Genomic DNA, 18,283 nt, shown 5'->3' with positions numbered 1-18,283 from the left:
AGTGGGGAGAAAACATTTATCTTTCTGTCGTCTGGAGCAATGAATTTTGCATGGTATTCAGAAAGGTTCAGTTAAAATGCTAAGGTAAATCTGAATCTCCATAATGATACCAATTAGTATGCAAATGATCACAGGGAGGGAGGAATAGGAACAGAATTTGGAGTATGTTTAATGAATTCCTAAAATATTTCTGAGCAAGGGTGTTCTCACGTGGTTTTCTGGTTGTCACGTTGACCGTGGCACTGGAAGGGCCTGTCCCAGCAGAATTATAGGCCTTGACAGCTAAATGATACAGAGCGCTGCCTTTCAAGTTGGTGATCTTTGTTGAGGTCTGATTTCCTACTGTTCGTATTTTCCTAGCATTTTCTTCCTTGTCTTCGTGTCTCCAATACTTAACCTGAGGTGGGGGGAAAACAAAAGGGAAGACCTTGGATATTTCCAATGTTATCAGGTGATTTTTTTTTCTTAAATACAAGATTCTGATGACAGAGTTAATTTTCTGTATAGCAAGTACAAGCAAAGCTTTCAGGACCAAGAGCTTTGGATTTACTGAGAAATTGTCCACAATAAAAAAGGCTTCTCCGTCTCACTCAGTGAGTTAAGGCTCTGGTGTTGCCATGAGCTCTGGGGTAAGTCACAAAGGCAGTCAGATCTGGTGTTGCTGTGGCTGTAGCGTAGACCGGCAGCTGCAGCTCCAATTGGAGCTGGGAACTTTCATATGCTATGGGTGTGGCCCTAAAAAGACAAAAAAACAAAAAACAAAAAACAAAAAACAAAAACGCCCCCCCCAACACCCCGCTTTGTTCTTGCTTCATAGTGAGACAGTAAATGGGCACAGCCATTGTTAGCTACGTCTCCTCTTTCCCCTACCTTGTTGTGAGCCAAAATGATCCTGGGTGTATCAGTAGCCAGAGCTAATTCTGCTGTCTTGTACATGCTTACACCTCCATGTATTTTGACAGATGTCTTTGGAGAATGCCACAGAGAGGGGTCCTCTCATAGCAGAATGCTCAGTTCTTCCATGCATGCTCCTCTAAGAAATCACTATTCTCTAACACAAATGCCTTTAAATGGGACTCTAGGTCTTTTCTTCATCAGAATATGTCTAGAAGGTTCTTAGTGAGAGGTAGGGACCCTTTCCCAAAACCAAGGCACCTATCTCTTGCTTACCTCATACCCTTGTATCCGTCCTCTATTCTTCTCCATGGGGGAGGCCCAGAAAACTTCAATGTCTGTTGCAGAAAGACTTCTGGCGAAAATGCTGGCTGGTGGCTTGCTGGGTTCTGCAGATGTATATGGAAAAATGTATTACTCAATCAGCTGTATCAGAATAGACATTGAGAAACTGGCATTAGAAGTGCAAAGAATCCTTGATTATAGAAGAGTCCTTAATGATTATGACCCAAACACTCATTTTATAGATGAGCCATGATTAACAGTTTGGAGGGGGGTGGTGATGGAGATGGTGATGAAGAGACTTGTTCAAAGTCTTTGGCTTCTAATTTTGGGAGCAGGTAGAAGCAAGGTAACCAGGGCACTTAAGTTTAAGCAACAAGTTCTCACTGTCAGCCATTTATTTAACATACATCATTCTTAATTAGCATCTGTCACAGGTCACTGTTCCAGTCACTGGTTATGAAAATGGGAGAGAAAGAAAAAAGGAGAGTCAACTGACATGACTGTATTTCAGAAGTGCCAGACAACAGTTCAGTTCTGAACATTCCCCTATGTGGTCTTGTACAAGTCTTTATGATTTCTGGGCCTTAGCATCCTCACCTGCACAGTAGAGTCTGGACCAAGACTGTCCACCAAATTTCAGTTATTTTTGCCAGATTTTTGCCCTTTTTATATGGTAAGATTTTTTTTGGAGTTCCCATTGTGGCTCAGTGGGTTGATAACCCAACACTGTCTCTGTGAGGATGTGGGTTCAGTCCCTGGCCTCACTCAGTGGGTTAAGGATATGGCTCTGCTGTTAGCTGCAGTACAGGTTGCAGATACAGCTTGGATCCCGAGTTACTGTAGCTTTGGCACAGGCCTGCAGCTGCAGCTCCGATTCAACCCCTAGCCCAGGAACTTCCATATGGTGGGTATAGTCATTAAAAAAAGTTAAAAAAAAGATTTACCTTTCAATGGTCTTTCCTAAAGAAAAACCTAGGCATGTCATGGACAATAATATTCATGAAATCCCGGTTTTGATTTGATAGCTGTACTTTTTCTGACATAATTCAAATCTGTATATAACTATTACAATTATTTATTCTTAAAAGTTCATCTAGTACCATTTACAGTTAACTTGGGTACTCCCTCTGGGATGCACATGACATTCCAGAAAATGTAGGACATGGAGACCACTAAGGTTTTGTCTATTTTTATGATTCTATGTATGTGTTACTTCATTTAGGATTTGTTAAAGGTCTGTGTATCATACATATTTAGACACTGGCAACACAAAAGTAAAAAATAATAGCTGGCACTCAAGAAAGTAACCTTAAAGAGTATATCAAACTAAAATTCAAAATTTATAATACATTGAGATAAGAATTATAACAGAGGAATGTTAAGATACAAGGGAAAAGAGAAGCACCTCCCTCAGCTGGCCTGTGAAATGAGAAGGCCTTGGTTGTTTGAGGTGAATTTTGAAGGATGACCATGAAATTACAAGGTGGGTAGGACAGGGAACATTAAGAGAAGTGGAAGCATGTGCTAGGGGCTCAAGCTTATTGAGATGATTGCAAGTCCTTTGGCTGTGGTTGGAGTGTGGAATATGCAGGGACGAACGGCAGGAGTGAGGCAGAAAAGAGAGGCAGGAGCTGGACCATGGAGGCCACTGAGTCTAAGGGGCTGACTTCTCTATCGGGGGTGGGGGTGGGACAACTTACTGTACCTTCACTTACTCTAAATCAATCACTTAATTTTCAAATATTTTACTGTGGGTTCATTCAGAATATCACCTCTGAAACAATGAAGGTGAAATCCAGCGGTGATGAAGACCATGTGAAGGGCATTTTGAGAGCAGGATAGCATAGAGGCAGTAAAACTGAGTGAGAACTTGTGAATATGATAACTTTGTGGATGTCACTGCTTTATGACTTACTCTTTCCTTTAATAATGGAATAATTTATGAATACCATATGATGATAAGAAGAAAAGTGGATGGGAGTTCCCGTCGTGGCGCAGTGGTTAACGAATCCGACTAGGAACCATGAGGTTGTGGGTTCGATCCCTGGCCTTGCTCAGTGGGTTAAGGATCCGACGTTGCTGTGAGCTGTGGTGTAGGTTGCAGATGCGGCTCAGATCCCGAGTAGGCCAGCGGCTACAGCTCCAATTCAACTCCTAGCCTGGGAACTGCCATATGCCACAGGAGTGGCCCAAGAAATGGCAAAAATACAAAAAAAAAAGAAGAAGAAGAAAAGTGGTGAGAGAAATGCACATTATATTTTGATATTGAAATAAAGGTGTATAATAAGATACAATTCTGTTGAAAAGTAATATAATATGTAAATAGATATCTTGCATGGTACTGGTGATTTTGGTCCTCGGCAATGGAATGAATGGATGACCATTTGTTTGTATACACTGTGCAGTTGCTGTCTTTCTAAGAGATTGGTGGTAAATAATGCAAGACTTTCCACATTACACTTTTCCTGAATCAGGCTATGCCTTCGATTTATGGACAAAGTGCTAAATCGATTGTATGTCTTAAAATCAATATTTCAGCATTGAAGAAATAGCAGACATCTAGGCAGCATAAGCCAGCCATACCTTCTTCTGCAGAATATACCACCGTGGTGGGACTGAAAGGGCCTTCTCCTTTGTTGTTGTAGACACCCACTTTAACCTCAAAGGGAGAGAAGGGACGCACACTCTCATTCCTGAACACGTATCTGGAGGCGTCAGCAGAGGCCAGCACGGTCAGCATCCAGATCATTTTGCCATAGGGCCGGAAGGCCACCACATAACCAAAGCCTCTGCCATTCTGTAATTCCTCGGGAACCGTCTGGGAAGGAAGGCAGGAGGTCTTCAGTGATTGCAGTAGTTGGATTCAAATCCTACACTGTTTTATCCCACCACTCACCTCTTCTCTACATTCTTCCCCACCTGTCTTATTGTCAAGAGTCATCAATTTGGGCCTCACCACTAGTCTGCCTTAGATATTGAGGGGGGATTGGAGCAGGGTTAAAAATCAAGGGATACCTGCAGTAGAGAGCCTGGATTCCTGATGGAGGAGACCTAGCTCTGAAAATGTTGGAAAGGGCTGTGAAAGACCCTGGACAGTTGATCTAAAACTTAACATTTCCAACATGTACCATCTAATATGAATCTTATTCCTGTGCCACATATATATTACATATGTTCTTTTTTCTTGTTTTGTCTTCCCCGTCATGATTGCTTTTTCCTGTGGTGAAGTAAATTACAACCAAACAACTGATGGGAAAGCACCCTCTTTTCCAGCTGCCCATTAATGTTATGAGAGGAAGTGTTTGCTCTCAAATGGATTTTAGCTGTTAAAAACAGAGGAGAAAACTTCCCAGGTATATTTAACACAGAGGCAAATAATAAAATAGCCTAGACTAATGTACGCTCCTTTTCTTCCATGATTCATTTACCTCCCAGGTTATAACCAGTTCAGATTTGCTGCCTCCACCACCACTGACGTTAGCTGGGGTGACTTCAGGGACTGTTCAGGAGACAAAAAAAACAGGTCGTGTCAGGTGGCAAAGGCCCATGAGGGCCAGGAAGGTTGCCTGGCTGAGGTGACTCACAAACACTCTGATGCATGCAACTTTGACTTCTGGGATCAGAAATGGTATGGCTAAGGAGCCTGAAGCATCAGCTTGAGAAATTGAAAGGTACCAAGGAAATTGTTATTACCTGTTTCCCATTCAATAAAGTACACCTTATCTGACATGACTGAACGATGTTTCAGCTCCATCCCTAGAGACCAAGATTCAGGGGGATGAGGAAAGGACAGAGGTTCTGGTTCTAATACTTGGGTAGGTGTTTATTAACCACATGGCAGGACACAAAGGAGAGACAATACATACTCTGCCCTTGCAGAGCTTACAATCTAGGCGGAGGGAGGGAGCACATGCAGAATGATTACACAGCGGTGTCACAATCAACAACAGTAGGGCACAGACAGAATGGAGAAGTGCAGTGGTGTTCTCAAGTAGCAGGCTGCTCAGAGCAGGGCTGGGCTAGTGGCTTCTCAGAGGAAGGTGAGTTTTGAGCTGGGTGTTGAAGGAAGTGGTGGACAGAGGTTGATCCCTGGCTCACTGTGCTTAAACTCTTTGATCCCCAGTTTTCTCTGTAAAAGAGGGGAAATTATGCTAGCTTCCTCCTCAGGATTTCTGAGGAATTAATTAAATTATAATTCTGGAGGGGAGAAAAAGCATGGGGATTAGCTATATCATCCTCATGTAAATGAAGAACTCTAGACAGAATCTTAAAATATCTGATTGAGGCACAGATTTGGTGACTGAGTATGTCCCCTTGGATAAAGCCAAAGAAATAGATCCAAGTGATTTTTTGTTCAAGAGTAGGGTCAGAGTTCCCATTTGCTCTGGAATCTTACTCTTCCTTCAATGAACATTTGGCCTTTTGGCAGCTGGGAAGTCTAGAGAGACCCACACCTGGCCCTCCCCTCTTCATGGGAGAAGTAAAAGTACAAAAGAGGCAGATAAAATTTATGTCATATGTTGTTGTCTCCCTGTGCTCACTCAAGCTATGTTCACAGAAGCTGATAATAAATTGCCAACTGGGGTGGTATGAATTAGCAGGATGTTCTTAACCTTAGCTTTGGGGGAGGGTTTAAACCCTAAGAACATCTTACTGAACATTTCTGAAGAAGTTATTCTTTCTCACTAGTGATTTTGGGGGGTGATTTCCTCTGAAGTGTGGGTATGCATTTTAAAAAAGTAGCAACTCTGGTAGGAAGGTCTTGGTGGCAAAACAGCCAATGAAGAAAGATGTGGCGTTTGAGGGAACTAAGCAGAGAGTCTCTCCCTGTACCAGGGAACCCAGTGAAGAGGAAGAACATAACTCTGGATGAAAACTCACTGCTGGGACTCAGAGATAGAGAGAACAAACCAAACAGGTGGTACCAGTAAGGAGTGGAGAAGGAAAAGGAGGGGAAATATATGGGCAGGGGAGTAAGAGGCACAAACTATTATGTACAAAATAAGCACAAGGATATACTGTACAACACAGGGAATATAGCCAATATTTTATAATGACCTATAAATGGAGTCTAACCCTTAAAACTTATGAATCATCAGAGTGCATACCTATAACTTATACCGTACATCAACTATATTTCAATAAAAAATTTAGAAACATAAAAATAAAAACAACAAAAAAGTGATGCCCTGGTGGTTAAACTGAGCATCTACTGGCCTGATTTCTGATGATGACAGTCCTTCCAAGGAAGGGTGTGCTAATACAGAGCCTCATTCAGGCTGATGGCAGGGAGAGAGTCAAAGCCATTCCCCAAGGAACAAAAGCTGTTGAAACAGACCCTCTGGGTTCTGGGTGCTACTCACGGGCCTCTTCTGTCCTCCGCTTCTCAGAGGGCCGGCTAGGCTCCCCAATCCCAATCACGTTGGCTGCGACTGTGCGGAACTCATATTCCACCCAAGGGTTCAAACCCACCACAGTTGCTGTGAATGTCTTCCCATCAATGATTTCTGGGACTGAAAAACATCAGAAAGGTGGTGATGTTTCATAGGAATTCATGTTAGAGAGATAGGAACTTCTATCCATAATCACTACCATTACTGTGTTCAGGGCATTGCTACTGGTCTGAAGGTTAGCTGCATAAACAGCCTTGCAGGGAGGTCATCCTAGAACTCTCTATGCCAAATGAATAGACTCCAACCAGACACCAGCAGATGACAGCACAAAAGATACTCCTTCAAGGCCCAAAGCTACTTGACTCTAGTAACTGTTGTTATCACCTCATATGATTTTCATCATTTACAGAATAGGGCTGGACACATTCTTTAATTCTTACAACTCTCCTATGAATGAGGTAAAACTAACCTTTTAATTTTTATAGAGGAGGGGAATATACCACAGAAAGGTCAAGTGACTCACCAAGGTCACACTGGATTTGTACCTTTGACTACATGGCCCAAGCTCTTATCACTGATTATAACAATAGGGTAATAATGTTACAAATCCATAAAACTACTATCAATGAACTGTATTAACACATCAAAGAAAGAGTCTGAAAACCTAAAAGAGCTGGCCCATGAAGAACACAAAAAGGAGAGAATTTGACAGTATTCATCCAGCAGAGTCTGGGAAAGGCCTCCTTCAGAAGAGGATATGGCCCATTGCTTGAGGCCACACGCCATGGAGCTCTGGACTTTGCTTCTGTGTTCACTGCACAACCTTTTTAGTTTTGATTTGATTACTATAAAGATTTCCCTTGGGGCCAAGGAGATGTGAAGGGACATCCCCTGTGACAAAGCGGAGGCCCCTGTGATTAGGCTTCAATGGCTTCCAGCCTCCTCAGGGGCAGACTTACATAGTCCTACCCTCCAAAGGTGAAGAGTGTGGGTTTTGGAGTCAGACAACCTGGATTCTAATCCTGAATCCACACTTACTAGCCAAACAACATGGGAAAGTTGCCTAACATTTTCATGCCTTGGTGTCCTCACTATAACATCAGGCTGACAACAATATCTATCCTCAGTACAGCTGAGAAAATTCAAGAATATCACTTAGCAAAGCATGTAGCACATAGTAAGAGCTCAGCACATTTAAGCTGTTTTCTTTTGTAAACCATCAGCAGCAACAGCATCTTAATCCTCCTCTTTTTCTTCATTATATTTACACAGCATTTTATTTTTTTAAGTAATTATTTTTATAATAATCTCTGTATTGGGTCATACACCATTCTTACTATACCCATTTAACAGAAGAGGTAAATGAAGATGTGCAGAAATCTGCTGATTAGCAGAGTGAGGACTAGAATTCCTATCTCCTTAACTTCTGGATTTTTCCTATCCTTTCGTTCTAAAACACTCCTGTGACTCAGAAGAAAGTCAATGATTCAGCTGAAAACACAGAAACCCACTTCTCAGCTTTGATAAGCTAACATGGAAAAGCTAGAGGAGTGTGTAACTTGCTTGCAATAACTACTTATTTGTCTATTTTTTCCTCAAATAAAACCTAAATAAAATAATGAAATGCGTCAACATGGAGATACTGACAGGAGCAGAGGTGGTATGGCCAACTCAACTATTTTTTAATTTAATAAAATCTCATGCCTTTTCATGTCCAAATTTATCCATCTAAAAAAATGGGCAGCAAATCAAGAGACTCCATGCAGTCCTTAGATGTTAGTTTCTTGAACGCAATAAATAAACTTTACAACGATCATGATTGTAGAGTAATATAATCCACTGTTCCCCAAAGTGTACCACTAGTGGCACACAGATGAGTCTGGGTAATGCACAGATAGATGAGGCATTTTATTTTTATAACTGTTTATTTATTTATTTATTTATTTATTCATTTATTTTTATGGCTGCACCTGTGACATAGGCCGTTCCAGGGCTAGGGGTCAAACCAGAACTGCAGCTACAGGCCTCCACCACAGCCACAGCAATGCTGGATCCAAGCTGCAATCTACAACCTATGCCACAGCTTGCAGCAATGCCAGCTCTTTAACCCACTTGAGCATAGCCAGGGATCACACCTGCATTCTCACAGACACTATGTTGGGTTCTTAACCCGCTAAGCCACACTACAAACTTCAACTGATGTATTTTAAAATACATGTTAAGAAAAAATATCACCAACACAACAGACCTACTATCATTTCAGACATTATAGCTTAGAACCAATTAAACAATCAAACATGAATCAATAGAAAGAAAACTATTAAATAAATGATAGTATATTTGGTTGAGGGCAGTCTCATCTGTAGCTGTGTCTGAATGATGCCCCTTGGCTCTGCCCCAGAGCTGTGTCTGTTCTGCTGTTTCAGGGGCCCCCCATGAGAATCCAATATCAGGCAGCCAACATGGTACCTGTATTGACTGCTTGCCAGCCCACGGAGAATGGAGTCCTGGCTTGAATGACATACATGGTGATGGGGCTGTGGTTGTCAGGCCCGGGTCTCCAGGAGAGCTGAGCGGTGGTATCTGTAATTTCATCTATGGTCACAGCCTCTGGGGGCCCTGGAGGACCTGAGAAAGAGCAAGACCCTCAGAAGTGGAATAATACATTCAAATGTCCAAGGAAGTGACCACATTGTCCTACAGATTCATCACTTGTCAATTCCTTTTTGAATACCTATTATGTGTCTGGATTTTTTCTAGGTTCTAAAAATACAGAGATGAGTGAGACATGGTCCAGCCCCTTCTTTCCAGATAATAATAGGAATAACTAATAGGTAATAGAAGAAAGTAATTGTACACAAAGAATTACAAAAGAATATTTATTCTAGATTTCAAGAGAGAATATTGGGGTACCACCAGGGCCCATATTCATTAATCCATTCCTCATATATTTATAGGTGCCTATTATGGGTTTGACACTGCCATCTGGGGATGTGGTGGTAATAAATGAAGATTAAAGTCTTTTGGAAATGGTCATTTCTAGTCCTGATAATGAGCAAAAATGACTTTAGAACTGCGGGGGTCAGTGTTGCTCCACACATTTCAGCAGCACTAGAATGCAATCAGTGACCCCATGCCACATCCCTCATCCAATGCAAGCATGAATTCCTGTGAAGGGAACTGCTGTGAAAGTGACTTGTGCTTAAGAGTCCCAAGACTGTGGTTTGCTTCAAAGCAATTTCAAAATCGGGTTGGAGTCTAAAGTTTCTGTAAGTCATACCTCTATTTTTCTACTTATCCTCTGTATGTACATTGTTTCTGCCATTGTATTTAAGACCATTGAAATGGGAGGAAATCAGTTTTAAAAGAAGGCTTGGAAAGCATAAAGAGGGGGATGGAGACTAGCTGGCAGACAAACACAAAATATCAACAAAGCCAGAGCAAAGACCCCCAAGTTCTCCTAGATTCCAACATGCAAAGCTCTTAGCAGAGAGTTAAAGGCACTTCTAACAAGGGACCACCTTGGCCAAGAAGGTGAGTGTGAGGGAGACATAATGACAAACCTCATGTCCCTTAGCCAGGGGCAAGGAGGTCTTCCTAGGACAGCAATCAAATGTTCTGCCAACATACTATGGGGCCTTGGCAAAGAGGCAGGGAAGAAAGAGAATTTCCACAGAGTGGTGAAAAGTTAATGGCAATTTCCAGAAGTAACACTTTGTTCTGAGATTCACGTCTACACCCTTTCAGTGATGCCCTAAATTTCTCTTTCCTTTTATAAAAATCATTTTTTTTTTTTAAATAGGCCCACAGGTGAGACTAAATTTATCCACTCCCTCCTACTCCTGTAGCAAAGGTCTGGAAATCTTTTTCTGGAACTGATTAATTTTCCAGAGTGACATTTCAGCACGTCAGTCTAATGCCATCAAGAAAGAGATGAGTTAACCTTTGGTCTTTGGACTTTTATTAACCAGATAAAGTCCAGAAGACAAGATAATCTTTCTTTTTTCCTCACCAGTTTTCTCATCCTGGGTCTCCTCCCCACCCCCGCCACCTTTTTTTTTTTTTTTTTTTTTTAAATATATGCTCCTCTCATGGCCTTTAAAAGCAAAGTAACACAAAGAGAAAAGTGTCCCTCTCTAAACTCCTCAATGAATTAAATTGATAGGGAGGTCTGAGCCCACTGTTGGCAAATAGGAAGAAGGAAATGAAGCAGTGGCATGAACGTGGCCAGTGGAGAGAAGATGGTACTTTCCCAGTGCTGTTTGCTGTTAGCTATGTTCTCGCTGCCCTCCCCACCCAAGTGTAGATTCAACCTTACAGAATGTTTACCAACTTTGTTTTAGGGAAGTTGGGTCTCTCTTTCAAAATGACAAAAAGAGCAAATGTTTATCCTCTGAGCAAAATGTTCACATGGTCTGGGGCTCTTAGAAGTGTTTGTCACAGGCAAGAGCAGAGGGAATGCAGGTGTTAGACCAGTGTCCCTTCCTTTTTCTCAGGGAATGGTGGCCTTTCTAGCTGCCATTTGGGTGCAGTAGATGAAATAAAGTAGATAGCAGAGAATCAAGGAAGCCTGAGCTGAGACTCCAAGCTTTACTCGTTTCAAATACAAAAATCTCTTCCAGGGCAGTGAAGTGCCTTTCTGCCTCCTCTCTCCAATATGCAGAAAAGCTGCAAGGACAGAACTAGAGGGAGATAAAATGAAAGATTATGGTTGAAAATGGTATATTAATTTATGGGCCTTATTAACCGATTAGGCAAGATTTTCTTTTAGACTGCGTTTGCAAATTCCTGTTGGTATTTAATGTTATTTTCTGTGAAATGAAGTGTACACTATCATTTAAGAAATTCAAGTATTACTGATTTAAATATTTATTAGTCTAATTTATTGGTGTTTAAACTGCTGATCAGAACATTATCCTAATTAAATAGAGGCTATATTTTCAGCAACAGAATTCTTTTGTCCCCAAGGGAAGAGGCAGACCAGCTCTGGTGTATCTTAAAATAGAAATAAACACGTTCCCATAAGTTATTCTATGGGTAGCTCTACCCAGGTTGGAAGTTTTTTCCCTTATCTGGCCCTTATCCATATCATTACAGAAAAGGTTTTTAAGGCCATTTAAAAATGGGAACCAAGGTAGACGCAATGGAAAAGCTATTTTTCTCTGACCTCTCTTGACAATCAGTTTGAGTTGCTAACTCCCACACACCTCCCCTCTCATGTTATACCCGGAGGATGTAGCAACATTTTTGTTGCTTCCAATAATATCTTTATCTCTGTGCACTCAGATTCACCTTGCCTCCAAATCAGATATCGCATGGATTTCTATTTTCTTGCACTCAAAATTCTGATAGCCAGAGAGTCTCAAACACTAGTAGTGAGGGTTCGAAGGAAGGAGATGCTGGCCACAAGATCATTTAGATGCTGGGGTTTGGCTTTACATTTAACCTTAGAAACCCCCTGAGTTCGATTGTGATAGGTACATGGGTTCCCAGAGATCTGAATTTTAGTTAGAAAACATTTCTTGAAAGTCCACTTACTGTTCTTTTTTTTTTTTTTTAATTTTTATTTTTTGGCCATGTCCTCAGCATGTGGAAGTTCCTAGGCCAGGGATCAAACCCACGCCACAACAGTGACCGAAGCTGATTCAGTGACAATGCTGGTTCCTTAACCCACTGTGCCACAAAAGAACTAGCCAATTACTGTTCCTTTACACATTGGTCTGATGGGGCTCAGGTCAGCTTTTTGCAGCCATGAGGATGCATTTAGGCCACATCAGTCATACTCCAGAGAATCTCACAAATGTCAGGTTTTTTTTAATATATGTATATAATGATTTTTATTTTTTTATTTTTTTCATTATAGCTGGTGAGTTTTTTTAACATCAGTTCCTGCTTATTTACTACCTCCCAGGCAGTCAGGAAGTATTTCCCTCTAAAGCCATGTTTTAGCAACTGGACAGAACTATTAACTTGAAAAGGAAAAAACTGAGAAAAACTGGTGACAACCTGACTTAAGCCACTCTTACATCATCTTAACATCAGTGACTCTATAAGACTAATTTGGTTCAGTCCAGATGAAACAGCGAAAGGCACCGTTTGGTACCTCTTGAACCTAGTTGCTTTTCTGCCTCTAAAGTTATTCTAGAAGGTCACATAAACTCCAACCCCATAAATCAGGGCCCAGGAGTTATTTTCAGTAGAGAGTAACTGGATTTGCTCTGTGCCTTCTGATCCCCTATGAGAAACAGGTGCACGCAAAACTTCTGTAGACTCTTAGCCACTGTTTACAATGTTTACTTTCTTTCTTTTTAGGGCCTCACACCCACTGCATATTGAGGTTCCCAGGCAAGGGGTCGAATCAGAGCTACAGCTGCTGGCCTAAGCCACAGCCACAGCAACTCGGGATCCGAGCCATGGCTATGACCTACACCAGAGCTTATGGCAATGCTGGATCCTCAACCCATTGAGTGAGGCCAGGGATTGAACCCATGTCTTCATGGATACTAGTCGAGTTCATTATCACTGTGCCACAACAGGAACCCCACAGTGTTTACCTTCTATTGACCTTCCCCCATAATTCTAAACCACTGATGTTTCTAGAACTTTGTGCAAAAGTAGACATTACAAAAATATTTTAAGATCCAAATCCCAAAGTCCCATACCTCTGACAATCAGGTCAGCAGCCGCCGACAGCTTGTCTACACTTGTTTGGACCATGCAGACGTATTTCCCAGCATGCTTCAGCTGGATGTTTCGGATCATCAAATCACCAGCTGAGTCCTGCTGATAAAGGAGGGGAAAGTGGCTACAATTACTTTTTAATGAGCTCTAAATATCATTATCACATGAAGGACACTGTGACTAATGGATTTATTTTACACCGGCTGATGAAAACGTTAGCAATGCAAGCCGTGGCCTATTAAAAATGTGTGAGGCTGCCTGAGAGATAAGAACAGCAACATCTTCAGAACACACCTCGAACAAGACCTCAGCTGTCTGCCTTCTCTGTGGCTCTGGAGCAGCCTGCCACCCACGATGGAAGCACAAAAACTTATGTAAAGTGGCTTCTCTAGTCCCGTGGGTTTCTTCAAACATGCCCTCAGTCTACAACCTTGGCCGTCACTCCAATACTTCAAAACTCTGCAATTGGAAAGTGGATGCAAGCCCACATTTGGAGGCATCTGCGTTTTCCTGCACAACCCTGTCTTATAGCCAGCATTTTGATTGCTCCCAGGTTTGAATTAAAGAATTATGAGGACCAGACTCTCCAAGGAAATCTTGTATCACCTAGTGTGGAACAGTTAATTTGTTTTCCAACGCCAAATGTATGTTTGATTAGCAGATGAATAGGACTAATTATATCCTAGTATGGATGCCTATGTGCCCTAGAAATATTTCAGCACCATATACCAGCACAGCACTTCTAGTAAATTTGAGGAGATGTGTCCACAAATGATCACAAAGCTGGCATTTTAACCGAAGAACACTGCTATACCTTGGAGTTAGTTTCATAGCTCTGTTAAGCAAAAGCCTGGAGAATAGATACTTGAGCAAGAAAACACCCTAGGGATCAGATTCAGGAAACTGCTTATTTCTAATCCTTGATGGATGACTAGATAACGTAAGTTATTTTGGCCTTGTTATTCTTCCAAATGACAAAAAAATTGGATGACACTTAATGGTGTGTAATATCTGGCAGGCCTATACTGCACTGAATACTCCCAGGTCTTGTGAAGTAGGTTCTCTTGTTATCCTTACCTGACAGATGAGGAAACTCAAGTACAACGAGGTTATATGACTGACTTAGAGTCACTTGGCTAGTCAAGGGCAGAGTCAGGACGTGAGCCCTCACAGTCAGGGTCCAGTCCCTATTCCCTTCTAGAACACTGTACTATCATCTGGAAAGAGTCTCATTCTAAATGAATTATGTACTTGGTTTTTTTCCCTTGGTTTCAGTACTACATATGACATATTTATCCAGGGCAATCAAAGACATGAAATTGCCAATAGGTGTAAATAGGATTAGAGAAAAGGCAAAGGTCAAGAGGTGGCCGAAGTGTTGGCACTGAGTTGTCTGGGGCTGATCCCTGCTGTGTGACATCCTATAAATCGCTTAATCTCCCTGGGTCTTAGTTGAGGTACTGCCTACTGTGCTAGCATGTGGGACTCAAATGAAATTGTTTGTGTACCTAAAATCCTGGAAATTGAAGCATAGGGTAAATTTAAATTAGTATTATTGACGACCACGATCGATTTTCTTTGTGAAATAATTATGTCAAAGATATTACATAAATTCCAGAAGAGCTGTGATTAAAAAAAAAAAAAACCTGAAAGCTTTTTTATTTATAATACTTGGGGTCTGATCCAGATTCCACTATTTACTAATCAAGTCTTATCACTGCTGGTAAAAGAGGGTAATTGCTACCATATTTCACAGAGATTCTATGAGGATTAAAGAGCTGATATATATGAAAATACTTGATAAATGAATAGGCACTTTGCAAATATAAGGTATCATTATCATCATTATTATTAACACTTCTTTACCCAAGACATTTCATGTGTTTGGACTTTAAATATAGGCTTAAGCAAAAAAAAAAAAAAAATATGCCTCACAAGGGCATGTGTACAGGAAAGGTGGGAAGTCATCAGTGTTTAAAGGGACTGTCATGAGTTCCCATTGTGGCACAGCAGAAACGAACCCGGGTAGTATCTCTGAGGATGTGGGTTCTATCCCTGGCCTCACTCAGTGGTTTGGTGATCCAGCGTTGCCGTAACCTGTGGTGTGGGTTGCAGATACAGCTTGGATCTGGCATTGCTCTGGCTACTGCTCTGATTTGACCCCTAGCCTGGGAACTTCCACATGGCACGGGTGTGACCCTAAAAAGCAAAACAAAAACAAACCAAAAAAACACACACACACACACAAAATCAGGGAAAAAAGGGAATGTCTACCCTATCTCAATATATATATATATATATATATATATATATATATTTTTTTTTAATTCTCCTAGGGCTTGAAGGTCAAAGAAACTAATTGTAGCCTGGAGATTTCAGAACACAGCAACCCATTAGCAGGCTTTTGTGACTCTGTGGTTTAGTGTGTGCTCTCCTTATTGATACATTTTGACCAAATTTGTGCTTTTAAAGTAAAAGTGAAACAAAAAATAAAGTCAGAATTGAGGTAAGAGTCTCAGAGAAGGGGACCACAACAACTTTCTCCTTACCTTCAAAGTTATCCAGACCAAACAATTTACTGAGATTTACATGTATGTTCCTACCAACGAGAACAAAATAGCACTTTGGTCTGTTCTGTTACTGACCACTCAGATGTGATCAGAGGACAATGAAATAATAACTTTTTTCAAACACTGCCATAGGTTGGTTCTACCAAGCATCTTTTCCACCATACTGACCCAGAAAGTAGAAACTAGCATTGCTTCCTGACCTCTTCTATTGTCCACTCCTAACTCTATACACATGAATGATCCTGATGGCTAATGCACTTAGCTCTCTCAACTGCAGTGTCCTCGCAAACTTTGCACTTACTCTTTAGCAAGGGTTAATTGGTGCCAGCATTGGTATCATGGAAGAGAGAGACTCTTGCCATGAGAAAGGCTAGTGAGAGGGAGAGAAGGATAGAAGTCTTTACAAAAGGTGGTCATTAGTTCCAGACTGCCTTAGGAGGGTCTCCTCCACCTGTGCCTCAGCCAGTCCAGCATAGAATCCATATCTGTCTGACTGGTAGGACATCGATTTTGATCTCCCAGGCACCTATTCTTATCGGTTGGTGTCTGTGCCTTTCTGAGAAACAATATTTTTTATTCTCTCTCCTGCCCAAGACACTGGTTTTAGTATGAAAACAATATTCTGCTTAACTTAGGAGCTTGATTTATGAAGTTTTCTCAATGTATACTCTCATGTTAATAGAGTTAATGTTATCCTTCCATTAATGAATACATTAAAGTTTCTCACCTGCTTCTCTTAGGATAGGCTCTGGGTGATGTGCTCCTCTAGACTTGAAGATATTTAATATCCCCCATGCTTTCTGAAGTAGCTGATATCACTCTTACTTAGTCAAGATTATTAGGCTGAACCATATCAAAGTGGTCCAGAATGGTTAATAACAGCAATCTTGTCCAGCCTTTCTCAACTAGGGTTCCAAGAGAGAATCAGTAATGATTCAAGTCATCCACTGATATAATAAATGAACTTCTCTCTCATGCATCTAAAATGGTACCAGTCATAGATGATTCTTGGGAAAACTGAGAAAATAGTTACACAAATCACTTTCGGTGTTTTGTAATTCAATGGAGAGGCACTTTGAAAAAGGCAGCAAGAATGAAAATAAAAGGAAAAACTCTATTTGAAGGGAACAAAGCTCCTCAACATATCATACGGATAATTTGTAAGCTGCAGTGTATTTATTGTCAACATAAAGGGTGTGGGGTAAGATGAGGTAGGAAAATCAGATTCCTGTGGTAGCATGGGGGAATGGGAGGAGTTTTCAACATAGCCTCTGGTTTATATTCTGCTGCCTTTGGCTGGATCCCTCTGTGAGAATGGCAACCAGAGTGAATATTACTAATGGTAATGTAGGCGTCTATAGGGTAGAAAAAATTCTGAGAACGACTGCAATAGATTAAAACTGTTTCCACAGTGAATCTCCTCTTGGTGTGAGTTCAATGAGGTGATGTATTTTTATGGAAAGTCGGGCATTTTGAAAATTCAACCACTAGAATTCAAATCATCTGGAGATAATAAGCAATCTGATCAGAATTTCAGATTCAAGAAAGAGCCCTAACATCACAATAATGAATTTTCTACAAGAGCCAAAGGGAATTTAGTCTGCAGCCTTAAAGGGTAGGAGTAAACCGTCCTTAAGCTATTTTCTTCATCAGGTGCAATGACATAGTGTACAGTATGGGGCAGAGAGCTTGGGATTTGCAGTTTAAAGCTGAGTTCGGCAATTGAGTAGCGATGATGTCAAGTAAGCCATATAACTCCCATGAGCCTCAGTTTTCTCATGCATACTATAGGGTTACGGATTATGAGGATTAAGAAAAGGGCTGGCATATAGGTGGTTCAATAAGTGTTTGGACAGAATGATCAAAGAATAACTTTATAGGTGCTTTCGAATGAGTCTCAACAAGTTGATTGAGTCCGTTTTGAGAAATTTAGCTGCAGACTGCATTTCTTGCAGATGGTCTGATATTGATACTTACCCCTCCGACTCTTTCAAAGTGGTCCCCATCCTTGTCGAAGTCAATCAGGTGTCCATTAAATGACCAAGTGAACACGATGGCTAATGAGTGATCATGGGTTACCTGGCATGGCAGGACGATACTTTCTCCAACAGTGACATCCATACTGGAAGGGGGTACCATTACCCTTGTTGGATCTGAAGAGGGAGAGCAAAAGAAAACAACAACAAAGCCTGTGAACATGTGTGGAAATCCTATGTAGAATCCAAGTGCAGGATAAACTCCTACATAGTTTTGATTTATTTTTTCTTCAGCAGTGTCCAGCAAACCTTAGTCATCTGAGATGCTCAGATTCAGGCCAGGAGGTCAGTTTTAATATGAAAAGATGAAAACATTCATTATGTGACTCTTCATAGAGCAACGGAACTCAGCTGGGGAGCAATGAGGCTAAGACTCTTAGGGAAGGGTCTACTTCCAGCAGCCAGCTCTGAAACTGCCTTTTTA

The 18,283-nt window shown here is 41.2% G+C and overlaps 1 protein-coding gene across 4 annotated transcripts in view; it reads right to left on the bottom strand.

Moving 5' to 3' along the window:
- Positions 1–18,283, bottom strand: part of CNTN4 (contactin 4) — a 985,539-nt gene that overhangs the window by 13,161 nt on the left and 954,095 nt on the right. For 3 of the 4 annotated variants that reach the window (XM_047779322.1, XM_047779332.1, XM_047779340.1), the window contains 8 exons: positions 17,801–17,976; positions 13,235–13,355; positions 9,042–9,200; positions 6,543–6,692; positions 4,608–4,678; positions 3,763–3,997; positions 1,171–1,283; positions 211–397 (listed from right to left, as the gene is read on the bottom strand). In XM_047779322.1, the coding sequence (XP_047635278.1) occupies positions 211–397; positions 1,171–1,283; positions 3,763–3,997; positions 4,608–4,678; positions 6,543–6,692; positions 9,042–9,200; positions 13,235–13,355; positions 17,801–17,976 (1,212 nt within the window). The remainder of the gene's footprint in view (positions 1–210; positions 398–1,170; positions 1,284–3,762; positions 3,998–4,607; positions 4,679–6,542; positions 6,693–9,041; positions 9,201–13,234; positions 13,356–17,800; positions 17,977–18,283) is intronic. The other variant, XM_047779348.1, reaches the window with a different exon arrangement.

Source organism: Phacochoerus africanus, chromosome 1 (assembly GCF_016906955.1).
Source record: "Phacochoerus africanus isolate WHEZ1 chromosome 1, ROS_Pafr_v1, whole genome shotgun sequence".
Lineage (NCBI taxonomy): Eukaryota > Metazoa > Chordata > Mammalia > Artiodactyla > Suidae > Phacochoerus > Phacochoerus africanus.
This window is presented reverse-complemented; position numbering and strand designations above follow the sequence as displayed.